A 16,854-nucleotide genomic window follows, 5' to 3' on the forward strand; every position below is an offset into this window, starting at 1 on the left:
ACATCTGGTTAAACATAACCACTAGTTAGAAAACTTAAGTGATATTTATTCTTCATCCTGGAGCATATATCTAAGTTTTCTAAAATGTGAGTAAAAGTGCCTACTTTCAGTTATTTAAACTGAATACTGGAATGAAATGGACTGATTCACTGGTACATTAGACTCAAGAAATCATCTTCTACTCTAGTTTGTAACACTCCAGTTGAAACATCAAAAGTAGTACTTACCATTTCACAGTCAAGTCCAAAGAGAGGACTGTTGTCTGTTATAGAACCATGACATTTGGTAGGTACAAAGTTTTCACAGTCTGGAAAACCTAGAAGGAAAAGAAATAAAATATTTGCCCTTAAAACTAGAGATGGTAAACATCACTCAGATTCACTCACCCAGGGAAAACTGAAATACTGTAATTGCTGGGCACCTTCTCTATGTTAGACACTCGAAATATAAAAAGAGACAATGTCTGTCCTCTAGTCTTTCTCCATCCACTCATTTTTTTATATTCTGGGGAAATACAGGCTGCTGTTATAAGGGATACTAGGGCCTGGACTTCTTGGCAATTATCAAATAACAATTTTTCCTTCTTATGAGAACAGAGATTTTAACTAAAATTTGGCTAAATCCAAAGTCAATGGACATTTTCATGTTAGGCATTGAGGGAGGATAAACAAAGTATACAATAATTGCATGTGGCATCTTTCTTTCCTAAATAAAGAAAAAGTAACAGTAAGATTCCACCATACTAGAGATCTAAAAGGATTTTACTGTAGGCAGAGTGACATTCATCATGTGCACCCATGCACCGAACTCTACCCTTGAGACTTCTCTGAGATGCCTGCATTTTTCTGGAATCAAAGAGTGAAAATTCTCTATAGAGGCCCAGAGCTATAGGCTTAAGGCACCCACTCCATCGTGTACCCTAACCAGGTGTCAATAACCAGGCATGTTCAGCTAAGAGGCCCCAAAGTGTTTGAACCAACAAAGATTCCTACCTTCAGACAGAGGCTAAAAAAATAAAAATATCTAGATCTTGTATGACAAGAAACAGAGAAGTCTGAGAGACTGACTAGTTTCTGTATCATGGTACCTTAAAATTTCCAACTAGTTACAATTAAAATAATTAAATATTATCTAGACCAGAAAAGAGAAGCATCCCCAAATTTGGGAGAGTTTATACTTGCTGCCCAGATATTATCTATTTTATTAGTAGCAATAATAACAAAAAATAACTTCTTAAAAGCATCATGTGCCAGGCACCATGCTAAGCACTTTTCTGTACATTAACTCATTTAATCCCCATGGCAATCCATGATACGTGAACTATTAACTCCATTTTATAGATAGCATATGAAAAGATGTTCAATATCATCAGCCATCAGAGAAATATAAATCAAAATCACGAGATACTGCTTTACACCACTATAATGGATATAATCAAAAAGACAGAATAACAACTGTTGGTATGGATGTGCAGGAACTAAAACCTTTATTTTTTATTAAATGTTTTTTAATGTTTATTTATTTTTCAGAGAGAGACAGAGTGCAACTGGGGGAGGGGCACAGAGAGAGGAAGACACAGAATCTGAAGCTGGCTCCAAGCTCTGAGCTGTTAGCACAGAGCTCAACATGGGGCTCAAACTCCAGGGCCGCAAGATCGTGACTTAAGCCGTAGTTGGACGCTTAATTTACTGAGCCATCCAGGCACCCTGAAACTGGAACCTTTATACATTGCTGAAAGGAATGTAAAATAGTGCAGCTGCTTTGGAAAACAACCTCAGAGTTCTTCAAAAGGTTAAACAGAGTTACCATATGACCCAGAAATTCTACTCCTAGGTATATACTCTCCTAAAATGAAAACATATGTCCACACAAAAACTTGTACTGAATGTTCATAGCAGCATTATTCCTAAGAGCCAAAAAGTGGAAAGAACCCAAATGTCCATCAACTAATGAATGGATAACATGTTGTATATCCATATATAGAATATCACTTGAATGAAAATAAATGAAGGTGGCAGATGGCAGCTACACTTAATGAGAACAGCATAATTACAGAGCTGCCTAATCACTATGTTCTACACCTCAAACTAATGTAACATTGTGTGTCAACTATACTTCAACAAAAAAAATAAAATTATTGCTGGTTAAATCTTTTAATTTTTTGTTTTGAGAGACAGAGAGAGAGCATGTGCACATGCACACAAGTGGGTAGCAGCAGAGGGAGAGAAAGAGAATCTCAAGCAGGCTCCACACCCAGCACAGAGCCCGACTCAGGGCTTGATTTCATGACTGTGAGATCCTGACCTGAGCCAAAATCAAGAGTCAGACGCTTAACCGACTGAGCCACCCAAGCACCCTTGCTTCTTAAATCTTAAAAAAATGAAAGTAGGGGCGCCTGGGTCGCACAGTCGGTTAAGCGTCCGACTTCAGCCAGGTCACGCTCTCGCGGTCCGTGAGTTCGAGCCCCGCGTCGGGCTCTGGGCTGCTGGCTCAGAGCCTGGAGCCTGTTTCCGATTCTGTGTCTCCCTCTCTCTCTGCCCCTCGCCTGTTCATGCTCTGTCTCTCTCTCTGTCCCAAAAATAAATAAACGTTGAAAAAAAATTAAAAAAAAAAAAAATGAAAGTATATAAGTGTTATAATAAGTAGGATAAACTACAAGATATGGATGGTACCATGCATATTATTTGAAAACTAAATAATATATATGAACATATATGTGTGTGTATGTGTATATATTTTACATATATATACATGTGTATAAATATACATACACATATATGTACACATACACATATATACATATACAATTTTAACATTTATGTAATCTCTACACTCAATGGGTTGAAATCATCCTTGTGATCAAGAGTCTCGTGCTCAGGGCACCTGGGTAGCTCAGTCAGTTAAGCGTTCAACTCTTGATTTCGGCTCAGGTCATGATCTCACAGTTCATGGGATTGAGCCCTGCATCAGGCTCTATGCTAACAGTGTGGAGCCTGCTTGGGAGTCTCTCTCTTCCTCCCTCCCTCTCTGCCCCTTCCCTGCTTGCACATGCATGCACCTGCTCTATCTCAATATAAATAAATATATGTTAAAAAAAAAAAGAAAAAAGTCACATGCTCTCCCACCTGAGCTAGCCAGGCACCCCCCAAAACTAAATTATATTTAATCTTACTAAAATTAAATTTAAAAATAAAAAGAAATTTAAAAAAAGAAGAGGAAATGGAAGTACTGATACAAGCTACAACATGGGTGAACCTGAAAACTAAGTGAAAGAAGCCAGTTACAAAAGACCACATATTGTTCAATTTCATTTATAGGAGATATCCACAATCAGTAAATGTATAGACAGAAAGTAGTGAAGGCCTAGGAGCTAAGGTAGTGTTGTGTGAAAAATAATAGTGCAGGGTTTCTTTTGGGGTGATGAAAGTATCCTAAAATTGATTGTGGTGATGGTTGTAAAACTCTGCAAATATACTAAACTATTGAATGGTATGTTACATGGGTGAACTGTATGGTAGTTTAACTCTATATCTAAATAGAGCTGTTTTTGTTTTTTTTTTTTTAATTTTTTTTTTTTAACATTTATTCATTTTTGAAAGGCAGAGACAGAGCACGAATAGGGGAGGGGCAGAGAGAGAGGGAGACACAGAAACAGAAGCTGGCTCCAGGCTCTGAGCTATCAGCACAGAGCCTGACACAGGGCTGGAACTCACGAACCGTGAGATCATGACCTGAGCCGAAGTTGGACACTTAACTGACTGAGCCACACAGACGCCCCGAGCTGTTTTTGTTTTTAAAGGAAACTTAACATTACTGCTATGATTAAGAGGTAACAAAATAAAATTAAAGCATTTTTCATAAACTCCTGTTACATAACTGACCAAGGCTCTGAGCCCAGACCTTCACTGACAAAAATGAAAATGGGGTATGGTGGAGTGGGAGGAGAATTAGAAGTATCAAAGAAGTGTTAAAAACATATTGACTTATTTTTAATATACTAAGAAGGAATGAAAGAAAAATGAAAAAGGAGTAACTTTCTCACAGAATATTTCAATGATATTTAAGGTCATGTTTATGTGCTGCACATCCTATACTCTAGGAAACCCTGTACTTAAAGTGTTTCCTTATTAATAGAAGATGGACTAAGTCATTTGGAAAGCAGCCAAAAAACCAGAACTTTCAACAGTAGTATTTTAAAAAAAATTTTTTTTTTTAACATTTATTTATTTTTGAGACAGAGAGAGACAGAGCATGAACGGGGGAGGGTCAGAGAGAGGGAGACACAGAATCTGAAACAGGCTCCAGGCTCTGAGCTGTCAGCACAGAGCCCGACGCGGGGCTTGAACTCACTGACCGTGAGATCATGACCTGAGCTGAAGTCGGCCGCTTAACTGACTGAGCCACCCAGGCGCCCCTCAACAGCAGTATTTTTAAATAAACTATTAAATATTTTTACATTGTTACCAACATCAGATTAAGTCTAAACCAACCTTGTAATGGAAAATTAAATGTTTTCATTTCCTCCTTTGTGAGAAGGCATCTGGTTAAGCCCACTTTCTTAGAGCCATATTTTTGAATAATAGGGGCATTCTGCAGGCTGATGCTGACTTTTGAACTGGTAGAAGGTAAAGACCCTGAAAAAAAAAAAATAAAAGGACAAATATACATTGTCAGAATATGTGTTTAAGAGACCTCAGAGGACATATTTCTTAACCTTGTGTAGGGTAAGCATAGTGAAGATCAAAGGATGTATTAAGACCCAGCTTCAACTCAAAGGAGCTTGTACTGATATAGTTATAGGAAAACAAAGAGAATGTAAGTCTGAAATGAATTATAATAATAAAAGCTATAAAAATGAAAGGAAGAATACACTGGTTGGGGTGGTCAGAGATGGTTCAACAGAGGAAAAGATTAGCTGAGTCTTGAAGAAAAGGCAGAATTCAGATAGTTGGTGTATCACACCTGTCCATCACAGTGCTTGCCACTCCTAACAGCGCATTCTACCTAAATCTACTCCACTCCTAGCCACTTACTCAAGCATCAGCCTGTTCTTTAAGCAAGAGTAGTCACTGACTGGACTGAGAGTGGGAACCTGGCTTTAGAGTGACATATCTACAAGCAGACCAGCAACTTGATATTCCTTGTCAAGACATGTTCAAAAGGGATAATGGTAATTAGCTAGGCTGATCAGATTGCTTGCTTCCAGAATCAAACCAGGAAATACAGAGAACTGACCAGTTATGAGAAAACAGAAAACAGAGAAGATAGATGCCTTGAAAGGGCACCTGGTTTCCTGGTGGCTTTCTAGTTTAAATGCATCCTTTAAATAGGACAGTAGTGTAGGAAACAGTTGAGAGGAATATAAAAATGAATTGTAGAGCAGTGCAAATGCCTGGCACAAGAGATTAGGCTTTAGTCCATAATTCAGTACATAATGGAGAGTAACAGCAAATTCCTAAGATGGGAAATGGCACAACCATAACTTTAAGAAAGATCAACCTCAAAGATATGGGGAAAATGGAGAAGAGAGAGAAATGAGAAATGAGTCATGCAGACTGAGTATAAGGAGCCAAAAGAAAAGTAATTCTAAAATTCAGGGCTGTTACCTTAGAGAAAAATGGTACCAACAGAAAAGGCGATTTGAAGATGGGAACCTGTAATTTAAGGAAAAATGCTTTTAGCTATTTCATGATTGAGGGAACTGGGAAATATCCAAGTAGCAACATCCAGCAGGTGGTTGAAAATTCAAGCCTAGAATCTCGGACATCAGACCCAGAGATAAAGATACAGGAGTTATCAAAAGAAGAGTAATAGGTCAATTGGGAAGATAAATATTTTGAAGGAAAGACTGAATTGAAGGATGATCACAGTGCTACAGGCTATGCTTTGGGACTTTGATATTTAGGATGGGAAGCAAATGAAATCCTTTAAAGAACAAAGAACTAACCATAACTCTCTAACTTCTTACAGCCTACAGAATAAAATCCAAAGTCCTTAGCATAACACTTACAACCTGCAGGACAAAGCTTTAACCTACCTCTCTGTCTTGTCTCTCACCACTACTTCCTCTTATTCCAACTCATCATCCTCCAGTTATCCCCAACAATTATATTCTTCAGCCACATCAAATCTCTTTTGCCTGATTATTTCTTTTGCAATACTAAGTCTTTACATGACCTTTGAATCTAATAATGACTACTCCATGATTACTTAAAAAAATTTTTTTAAGATTTCTCATATTTTAAAAAAATTTATTTTGACGGGGGGAGAGGGAGGGAGAGAGGGAGAGAAAGAGAAAGAAAGAGAGAGAGAGAGAGAGAGGGCACGCGCTCTGAGAGAAAGTGCGAGCATGAGCAGGGGAGGGGCAAAGAGCAAGGGAGAGAATCCCAAACAGGCTCCATACTATTGGCACAGAGCCCAAGAAGGGGCTCCATCTCACAAAACTATGAAATCATGACCTGAGCCGAAACCAAAAGTTGGATGCTTAATTCAATGAGCCACCCAGAAGCCCCACTCAAAGAGGTTTAAAATACGGTGGAGATCAAATCAAACACAGCTGCAGGTCAGATACAGGCATCTATTGGAAGGACAGGGGAACAATGGAAAGGAAGGAAGCAGAGGTCTTTGAGACAGAGGATAATAGGAAACACAGTCCTAAAGGAGATAGGAAGGAGCCACTGGCAACTCCTCACCACCTTTTCATGTCAGCTCAGTATAACTATTCAATTATTATTGCTGAACACACACAAAAAAGTATCACTGATTAATACTTACCTAGGTCCAATGAATTCTAGTAAGTTCTGTTCTATTCCATCATCTACCTCCTTCCCCTCACAAAAACAGAAGGTTAACTACAACTTACTCATGGACACAACCCATATGTTTGAAAACTACTGCCATCATGGATATTTCTCTTTCAATTGGCTAGCATCTAAACTTCCTGCCTATTCCCCACTCTGAGTAGTTTTTTTTTTTTTTTTTTTTTACATCTATTTATTTTTGATAGAGACAGAACACAAGTGGGGGAGGGGCAGAGAGAGAAGGAGACACAGAATCCGAAGGAGGCTCCAGGCTCCGAGCTGTCAGCACAGAGCCCGATGTGGGGCTTGAACTCACAAACCGCAAGATCATGACCTGAGCCGAAGTCAGACGCTTAACCGACTGAGCCACCCAGGCGCCCCTTAAATAGTATTAATGGGTGTTCCTTACATTAGTCAAAGGCAAGATCTTCATTCCCATTTGTATACTCATGGCTACAAAGACCCACTGACAGTTTAAAAATTATTCACAGTAATCTGTAAGAGTCAAATGTTATTGATATCCAGGGACAGCCTTCACTTATCTCACCTAACCAAATGGTTTCTGAGGCATGAATGCTACCTATGGTTCCTGCTGTCTAATCTCCCTAAGTACTGATCCATGTTCTCCTTAAAAAAATTGTTTTTCTGTTTAGTTAGAATTAATCTTTGTTGTTTGCAAGAATAAACTTGATTGACAAACCTACTTATAAGTATAGCCGTAATATCTTTTATTTTTTTAATACATTTAAATTTTTTTACAGTTTGAGAGAGAGAGAGAGAGAGAGAGAGAGAGAGAGAGAGAGAGAGACAGTATGAGCTGGGGAGGGGAAAAGAAAGGAGAGAGAGAGACTCCCAAACAGACTCCGCACCACCACCGCAGAGCCAAACAGGGGGCTCAAACTGGCAAACCGTAATATCAGGTCACTGAGCCAAAAACAACAGTCAGATGCTTAACCGACTTAGCCACCAAGGTGCCCCTCCATAATATCTTTTAGAATGAGCAAATCATCAAACCAGAGTCACAGCCATACCTTCCACCATCTTGGATAGATCCCCAGTTGTTTGTTTCTTTTGCAGTCCAATGATATCAGCTAGAAAATTAGATGATGGAGGAGGCAAGCGGAATTTCTGAAAATACATTAACAAGTTTTTATAAAAATGCTTGAAAGCAGTTAAGATAATGTCAAAGACTTGCACTTTACTTAATTCTATGTCTAGCAATGTATTTATTTATTTAGGCATGCACTTTTTTTTAAATTTTTTTAATGTTTATTTCAAGACAGTGTGCACTTGCACAAGCAGAGACAGAGGGAGAGAGAGGATCCCAAGCAGGTTCCACGCTGTCAGCACAGAGCCTGAAGCAGGGCTCCATCCCACAGATGGTGAGATCATGACCTGAGCTGAAATCAAGATTCAGGACACTCAAACAACTGAGCCACCCAGGCGCCCCCACTCAGTACTATGAAAGGTCTAGACCTTAACTATTTGTATTGCAAAATGAGAAGTTTCCTTAATGTGTAAAAGTGACTAGGTAATTAAAAAAAAAAGTGACAAAGGAAGTAAGACCACATTCATCCCATTCCACAAATTTTCTTTGCTTCTCTGATTACAGAGGAAAGTCCCCTATATTTTTCAAAGCACTTCTATCTATTATGTTAATGGACAGCTTGCCAGGTAGGAAAGATGACACAGCCAGGCTTAGAGTTTGAGGGCTCCAACCTTAGGCTCACTTGGGCTGAAATTCCAGCTCTGTCACTTACTAGTTATAACCTGAGCAAGTCACTCACAGTGTCCTTATTTATAGAAGACACCTGTACCTCTCACAGAACTACTGTGAGAATTAAAGATAATGCATGCAGAATGACTGATGTAGGTCCTAACACATATGTAGTGTTCAATAAATGAAAATAAAAAAGAAAATAGAGGCTCAAGGATTTAAATTAGTACTCACCAAGTCCAATCCCTCAGGGTAAATGGATGAAACAGTTCAATAAAGAATAGAGGTGGCTATGGGAAAATGGAGAGCACATGCCTCTTCTAGAGATAACAGCTGCTATTCAGCTGCACATACTATTCTAAGGATGTCCAATCTTGTGATATTGTCAAGAGGCCAAAAAACATAAGACTTTACATAAACTGTATAATTTTTGAAAATATCGTAACCCAAATAAAATAGAATAATATCAACCTGGGGACTACATATAGATTGTAATCTGGTAATAAATGTCTTGCCTAGATCATCAAAGAAAATCGGAGACAAACCTAATCTCAACATGAGATCTCTTTTTTGCTTTCTACAACCTCTACTGTTTCTTTTATCAGGTTGCCAAAGAGCATAGTTTGAGAGACGTGCACTAATCTCTGGATAAGAGGACTCAATTCAGGCCTTAATACAAAGTTTTCTTAACTTACATGCGTGAATGCCTTTCGGAGAAATCCAAACTCCATATAGAACCTATAAAAGTGTAGCTGGCTCATTCCCTGCAGTACAAAAACCACCACGTTGTTCAGCTGGTTTTGGTGAAAAAGCTGGCACCAACTGTTGAAAAATCAAACCAAAACAGCTAAAAGTGATACCATCAGGTCAGTTCAGACATACAAAAGAAAAGTGTGGAAAAAAAGCAGCAAGCAACAGTTAATGGAGCTTATCATCACTCACTGACTGCCTGGTAAAGAACAGCTTTTAATGCACAGAATTCAAATAAAGATCTCGTGAGATAATTATTTATTGCATTCAAATCCAAAATCCTATTAAGATTTGCTTTAAATTGGAAATAAGGTAATTTTACAAAGGCATATCCTCAAGATCCCAAGATGCTCTGCAGTCCTTCCTAAACAAGTAATCACATGACTGACCTCAAGAAAGCCAGTTTTAGATAAACTGACAGACTAATGGCAATATGCGTTAATGTAGAAGATGGCTTTTGAGGTATCTAGCCAATCTCTCTCAGATAGATGTCTGAAAAACTTTGAAAAGTTTTGAAACAATTTGTATTGGTATATATCAAAAGCAATTTTCATTAGATATTTAACAATGGCAGTGAAGATATCAGAAAAAAATCTCTTTCACCCTTCACATAAAGGGAACAAAAAAGATTGACTGGGATTCTTAATATTTAATCATATTATTTCAATCGGGTCTCCACTGGGGGTTATAAACCAAAATACCTATAGTGGTGCTGGGGAAGGTCATTGAAAAGACATGACTGCAGCTGACCTGTGAGCTGCTCCAAGGACACAGCCTTGAGATAGTGATGTGGTGGTGAAAACACCAGCATGGTATATGTGACTGAATCCAGTTAAGGCCTGTATGTACACTTTTAGGATTTGGCAGGTAGGTGTAGGGATCTATTTGTTTTGCTCCTACCCAAGACCAGCTTTGTATATGCAAGTTCCCTTTGCTTATTATTAAAACTGCCACTTACCAACCTGAAATGGCCTGCCTCATTCTTTAGTCTCTCCCTGCCCTCCAAGTAAGGGGAACTGGTTTCAGTTTTCACCCAGAAAGTTCCAAAGAAGGTTGCAAACCAATAAGCAGCCAGACAGATAATGCAAAAAAGAGAAGCAGGTCAGGTAGGACACTAAAGAGTACATGCCCCTATTCAGATTTGACAAATTGTTGCCATTTGGGAATACAGGGACAGCTGCCAGATCTTAAGAGTTTTTTGAATAAAGTATCTGGATTTTAATAAAGGAATTTCCAAATTAAATATTGGCAACTAGTATAAGAAAAATTTAGGATATTCTGTATGGCAAATAAACAATGTAAATTAAGAGTGTATGGCCCTGTAGACACGAGTTTGAAACCTCGGGTCATTTAAGTTCATCTCATACCTGGGTTTAGAAACATTGGAGTTGCCCAGAACTGCATACTTCAGCAATTCACATAACTGTTCATGTGTTACTTCACAGTTTTCAGCAAATAAAATGGTAGATAAGCGGGCTTTCTGAAAAGATAAATCAGGGCATAACAAATGACTATTGGGAATAACAATAAAGCAAAGCAAATTATTAAAACATTCTAGTTTCTGATTACTTTAGCATATATGCAAATGAGGGGTCTAATTGAAAATGAAGGTCTAAAACAACAACCTATGATAGGACATTATTAATATAGTGTTTAAGAAACAATGATACAGAACCTTAATTATAGATACTTGGTTACATACTAGAGATAGTAGGATGAATAAAACAAGATTCATGCTCTCATGTTCATTTTACTGAAGTAAAAGAAATGCAAAAATAGGTAATTCCAATGCAATGTGGTGCTATTATAAAGTATAGGAGTAAAAAAGGCTAACTGCCTTGGGGGTTAGAGAGTTTGGGGGATAGCTTCATGGAGATGAGAATACTGGGGCTGAGTCTTGGAAATAATTTGTCAGCCAGATAGGAGGGAACATTGTGTCTAAACATGTAGTTTTATTTGGCTGGAGCCAAGATGGCATGATGCAGAGCAGAGGAGATTTGAGAGTATACAGAAGAGGGAGCCAGATCATAGAAGTTCAATGTGGTCTACGGTAAAGAGTCTGACATTATTCTGGGGAAACAAGGAGTTCACTGAAGCTTCTCCCTCCTAAAATAGCTATGCACTTATATTTGGTTATTAAAGCAATTCATGCTTGTGAAAAGAGTCAGATAACTGAGAAAGGTAAATAAAGACAATAGGTAAAAGAAAATAAAAGTCATCTGTACTTACAGAAGTCAGAGATAATTACCACTTTCATTTTGGTTTGGGAGGCAGCAGAGTAGACTGGTTAGGAGCTTAAGTCCCAGACTCCTACTACTTGAGTTCAAATACCAAGCTCTACTATGTAGGACAAGTACCTTAACCTAAGACTCAGTTTCTTCATCTACAGAGCAATTATAATTCCACCTCATGAGATTTTGGGAAGATCAACGAGGTAGTACAAATGCAATATAGTAAGACTGACATTATCATAAGTACTTAATAAACACCAGACATTATTATTGCTATTGTTCCCATGAGTTTTTAAAGATAATGTTGAGCACCTATTAATTAGCCATTTAACAGTTCTGAGCACTTCACATCTATTAACTCATTTAATTCTTACAGGTCTTTTAAGTGGCTACTACTTTACCATCATTTTGCATAAAGAAATGAAGGAATGGGTAAGTGGTAGAACGAAGACTGGAAGACAGGCTCCAAAGCCAAAATCTTGATCTCTATACTATACTGCCCCTAAAGGATTATACTATACATTCTGTTTGGTAACCAACTCCCCCCCAGCCAAATAAATAAATAAATAAATAAATAAATAAATAAATAAATAAATAAATAAATAAATAAATAAAATAAAAATTTGTATCTTTCCATAGCAGTTAAATATAACAAATACAAATTTTAATAGTCCATTCTCTAAATTTACCTCAACACCTAAAATTTATGTGAAAAAATTCATCATCGAGGACACTGTTTTTTGTAATAAATTATGAGCATTGTTTTAAAATTCCCTGTACACGTGGATAAATTCTCCAGATAAGCTCCTGATCAAAATAAAACCTACAGTTGATCCTTCACACCTTTACACACAGGTTTAAATTGTGTGGATCCACTTATATGTGGATCACTTTTGGTAAATACAGAATAGTGCTGTAAATGTATATATATCCGTGTTATTTTCTAATTTGGATGGCTGCATTGTGGCTACGTAGGACTGTTTATAGGAAATACATACTAAAATATGGGCGGTGGTGATCATGAAGCATTGTTTGCAATTACTTTCAAATGCTGGCTGGGGATGTTTTTGGTACTGTTTTTGCAACTTTTAACTTTGAGAGTGTTTCAAAATAAAAAGTGATGAGATTGTCTATTTCCTTAAACTTCTCACCACATTAACCCTTAAAAAGTTGTTCTGCCAATCTGATAGGCAAAAAAAGAAAAAAACAAAGAATCCCTTTTTAATAGATGTTTTTAACAAATGTTTTCATAGCACTAATTCCCTTTTAACATACTACAGGTATCCCTAGCTTTCTGAAACCTTGTGTTCTGCCACTTCCCTCTTAAAAAAAAGATCTGTATAATCACTGTACCTGTTTTCACTTTTATTTTCAGCATGTTTCACAACAAGCCGGTTACAGAAGCGGGCACCCCTCGCAATTAAATTGGCACAGCCAAGCTCCTTCTCCAAGGACTACACTGAACAAGAAGCCCCCATAGCTTTGATCTGTGTCTGTGAGCATCTACACTTTATCTCTATTTTGTGTATTAGTTAGCAAGATCTGTCCTGAGATATCTGAAAGCTTAACAGAGGTTATTTAGGGGGTATGAAAATGCTTAATTTTTTTTTATAAATAAATGCTTCTTCACTTTACACCATTTCAGCTTACATTTCACAGGAACGCTCTACTTTTGGATAGTGGGGGAAACCTGTATATAACTTCTATTTGTCTTTCCACTACAACTAAGGGGGAACCTTTATTTACTGATTCTCCAAGTATCTAGGGCAGTGCCCAGCATATGGCAGACAAGAGAAATCTGATGACTGAAGAGATGGGCCACATATATTTGGCTCTCAATAAATGGCAGGGATGATCATCAGCTTTGTTATGTCCCTACTGGTATGTAAGTTGTACGAGCGCAGGGAGTTTTGGTTTTCTGCACTGGGATACCCCCCAAACCTAGAACAATTTCTGGTACACAGAGCAAATTGTTGAGTGAAGTACTTGTTGGGTGAACATTCTTTTAGGGTTGCAGGCACCTTACTAGGTTTAAACCGCCAGTATCAGCCCTGAGGCAGGTGGTAATCCACTATCATTCCCATTTTACAGAAAGCCTAATGAGTGGGTGAGGGCGACCAGTGTCCAGGGAGGATTTGGGGCCCAGAAGGCGGCTGGGGAGGCTCCAGCCCCGGGACCGCCCACTCGGGCTCCCCGTTGCTCACCTTGGCCTCAGGCTGACTCTCCTCAAGTTCCCAACGGGCTCTCATCGCCTCAGCCGCCCCGACCAGCATGTTCGGGCCTCGCCTCCTCTTCCTGCCCTTCTTGAGGTGCCTCCCGGCCCTCTCCCTCTGGGGTTCCATGAGTCTGTGGAGAAAGATGTACGAGAGCTGAATAAACGCCGCCTCCTGACGGGGAAACAGCTGGGGCTTCGACAGCCTACCGCCTCCCTCAAATCCTCTCTTCAACTGCGTGTACGGAGACCTCCCAGACCTCCCTTAAAAGCAAGGCTGCCAACGTTCCTCCCCGTTCCACGGAGGAGAAAACTGCACCGAGACCAACGGTTTTACCGTCCGCTCCAGAGGCAAGATTCTAAACGGTTGTCCAACGGCTCTACAACGGTTCCCCAACGGCGCAAACAGCGCCTCCGCCCGTTGGAAAAGAGGAAAGTTACTGCCAAGAGCCTTCCCTGCCAAACCACTCCCCGCGCCCCCCCGAACCCCGCAAATGCCGAAGAGAAGCCGGGCAGAGAAAACAGGGCGCAGCTACCTCCGCCTCAGTCGCAAATAGAACCGCAGCCCAGGCTGCCGCCTCAACCGCGCCAGGCTTTTGAACGGACCGGAAGTGGGAGTCTGACGACTTCCGGCAGTTGGGCTGGGAGGAGAAAGGAGCGCGGAGAATGGCTACCAAGAGGTTGGCGCGGTACGCGAGGGGTTTGGGGGGCTCGGGGTGGCTCCTGGTCCGGCGCTGGGGACCGCGGTAGGGCTAGGCAATGGGCATCCGCGGTGTCAGGCTTCATGCTCTGTATCCCGGCGTCTCCGACCTGCCTTCTCTGGCCCGGACTGAAAGATCTCTGTCTGGACCTCGGTCTCGAGCCTCAGGCCGCCCTCTGCGCGAGGGTGGAAGGACCGGGTTCGCGACTGTGTGGCGTTGAGCCCGTGTCTGCCCATTCTAGACCTCGGGAAACGGGTTAAAGGTGACAGCGCCTGGTAGGCCATTCCGAGGTCTCAGACAGCCCCCACTACACCTGTCAAGCGGTTCACCCTATCACTTCCTAGTGATACGTTTAATTCATAATGTGAATTAATTGTGGCCTTCTCCCTGATTCCCGGTCACGCTGTGCACATTTCCGATTTCTAGATGTACTGTAATAATGTATTAGAAGATAGCATGGGCTTCAGAGTTGGACGATCCTAGGTTCACACACCAAATCTGTGTTCTTTGGCAAATCACCGAGTGTTTTCTTCTCCATAAAGTAGAGGTAGCAAAAGTGACTACCTCGTACCATTGTTGAGGATTGAGATCACCAGAGTTCAGTGCCTACTATCTAGTAAGCAATCAAATAAATATGAGCAATTATTCCCAGCTCTTTGCACTTCCATCACACCTCCTGTTTCATCTTTTTTTTCTTCCCCCATCACACCTCTTAAACTAAAAACTACAACAGGAAGTGTCTGCCTGGTTAAACTCTACCAATTGTCAGAGTGGTTTGTCTTAACATCTCACTAAGCCCAGCCCTTTCTGTGGACTCCAGTATTACCTTACAGTCTTTTACCATGAATGTCCAGTTTCGTTACGCAGGTATATTTTGATCTCCTAGAAGACTGGATCAGCCCAATCTCCTCAGAACTGTGCTTTGCACATAGCAAGGGCATGAAAAATGCAAAGGCAAAAATAAGTTTGTCAATGCGTCTTCTGCAATCAATCAAGTTCCTCAGTATTTACTGTAAAATAAGGGGAGCAGAAAGAATTAGTCTAAGTTTGCAAATATGAACTTTGAGGCTCATGCTGGTAAAATGACTACTAAAATCAAAAGAGGGTGACAGTCAGTATAAGAACCAAGGTCTTTTGCTCTCAAAGTCTAGTTCAATTTCCTCTAACATTGATACATTAATAATGAGGGTTATATCATTAGTTTGTTAGCATTTTCAGACAGGAGCGTGAATGAGTTTGTTGAACATACTGGGTTGTTTTACATTTTTAGGCAGCTTGGATTAATTAGAAGAAAGTCAGTTGCACCAACAAATGGAAATGTAGGAAGAAGCAAATCCAGTAAGTAGTGTGCTTCATTTCTTTACATGTTGTATCCTTGCACTTTTAACGCCGGTAAAGCATAAGGATACCCTTTGTTTTTCAGAGCAGTTGTTTGACTATTTAATTGTCATTGATTTTGAATCAACATGTTGGAATGATGGGAAACGCCACCAGAGCCAAGAAATAAGTAAGTCTGGACTGCTAATGACCAAAGCTAGCCCTAGAGGAGTCACTTTAAAGTTTATAGATACAGGGGTACCTAGATGGCTCTCTTGATTAAGTGTCAGGCTCTTGATTTTGGCTCAGATCGTGATCTCAGTTCATGGGTTCAAGCCCCATGTCAAGCACTGCACTGGCAGTGCAGAGCTTTTTTTGGAATACTCTTTTCTTCCTTCTCTCTGCCCCTCCCCTGCTCACTCACGCTGTCTTCCTCAAAATAAATAATAAATAAACTTAAAAAAATAAAGTTTATAGAATAAAATCAGTCAATAGTGTATTTTTCTTTTCAAATTTTTATTTAAATTCTAGTTAGTTAACATACAGTAAAATATTGGATTCAGGAGTGGAATTCAATGATTCGTCACTTACATACAATACCCAGTGCTCATCCTAACAAGCGCTCTTTTAATACCCATCATCCATCTAGCCCGTCCCCCACCCACCTCCCTCCATCAACCCTCAGTTTGTTCTCTTTTAAGAGTCTTTTACGGTTTGCTTCCCTCTCTGTTTTTTTCTTTTTTCTTCCCTCTCCCATATATTTATCTATTTTGTTTCTACATTCCACCTACGAGTGAAATCATATGATATTTGTCTTTCTCTGACTGACTTATTTCACTCCATCCATGTCATGGCAAATGGCAAGATTTCATTCTTTTTGATGGCTGAGTAATATGTCATTTCAACAGTTTAAAGAAAACAGTTTATGAATTGGTAGTTTACTATAAAACCTGACTTGACCAAAGAAGAGAACAAAAACCTAATATCTAAATGTATCATCATATAAAATGATTTTAGAATTCCATACAAAATTTCAGTTGTATAGAAACTGAAAAAAATACCTTTGCAAAAAGGAGTACATTTCAACTTCCGTGTGGTCTTCTTATTTAATTGTGGTATTCAAGAG

At 39.5% G+C, this 16,854-nt stretch overlaps 3 protein-coding genes across 19 annotated transcripts in view; 1 reads left to right on the forward strand and 2 right to left on the reverse strand.

Annotated features, from left to right (window-relative positions):
- REXO5 (RNA exonuclease 5) overlaps positions 1-14,559 on the reverse strand; it is a 38,176-nt gene extending 23,617 nt beyond the window's left edge. For 2 of the 5 annotated variants that reach the window (XM_023246907.2, XM_023246906.2), the window contains exons 1-6: positions 13,703-13,968; positions 10,635-10,747; positions 9,213-9,339; positions 7,832-7,928; positions 4,491-4,634; positions 228-316 (exon numbers count right to left, since the gene is read on the reverse strand). In XM_023246907.2, the coding sequence (XP_023102675.2) occupies positions 228-316; positions 4,491-4,634; positions 7,832-7,928; positions 9,213-9,339; positions 10,635-10,747; positions 13,703-13,840 (708 nt within the window). In that variant the 5' untranslated portion in view covers positions 13,841-13,968. The other 3 variants (XM_045047430.1, XM_003998783.5, XM_019820843.3) reach the window with 3 other exon arrangements.
- The window catches only part of ERI2 (ERI1 exoribonuclease family member 2), a 63,387-nt gene continuing 60,595 nt past the window's right edge, over positions 14,063-16,854 (forward strand). For 3 of the 13 annotated variants that reach the window (XM_045047433.1, XM_045047434.1, XM_023246908.2), the window contains exons 1-3: positions 14,065-14,399; positions 15,682-15,749; positions 15,835-15,918. In XM_045047433.1, coding sequence (XP_044903368.1) covers positions 14,377-14,399; positions 15,682-15,749; positions 15,835-15,918 — 175 coding nt within the window. In that variant the 5' untranslated portion in view covers positions 14,065-14,376. Of the gene's footprint in view, positions 14,400-15,681; positions 15,750-15,834; positions 15,919-16,854 lie in introns of those variants that run through there. The other 10 variants (XM_006942258.4, XM_045047435.1, XM_006942257.4 and 7 more) reach the window with 7 other exon arrangements.
- The window catches only part of ACSM3 (acyl-CoA synthetase medium chain family member 3), a 37,124-nt gene continuing 35,530 nt past the window's right edge, over positions 15,261-16,854 (reverse strand). Inside the window, exon 13 of the mRNA XM_045047437.1 lies at positions 15,261-15,421. Coding sequence (XP_044903372.1) covers positions 15,419-15,421 — 3 coding nt within the window. The 3' untranslated portion in view covers positions 15,261-15,418. The remainder of the gene's footprint in view (positions 15,422-16,854) is intronic.

The sequence above is a fragment of the Felis catus genome, chromosome E3 (genome assembly GCF_018350175.1).
Source record: "Felis catus isolate Fca126 chromosome E3, F.catus_Fca126_mat1.0, whole genome shotgun sequence".
Classification (NCBI taxonomy): Eukaryota; Metazoa; Chordata; class Mammalia; order Carnivora; family Felidae; genus Felis; species Felis catus.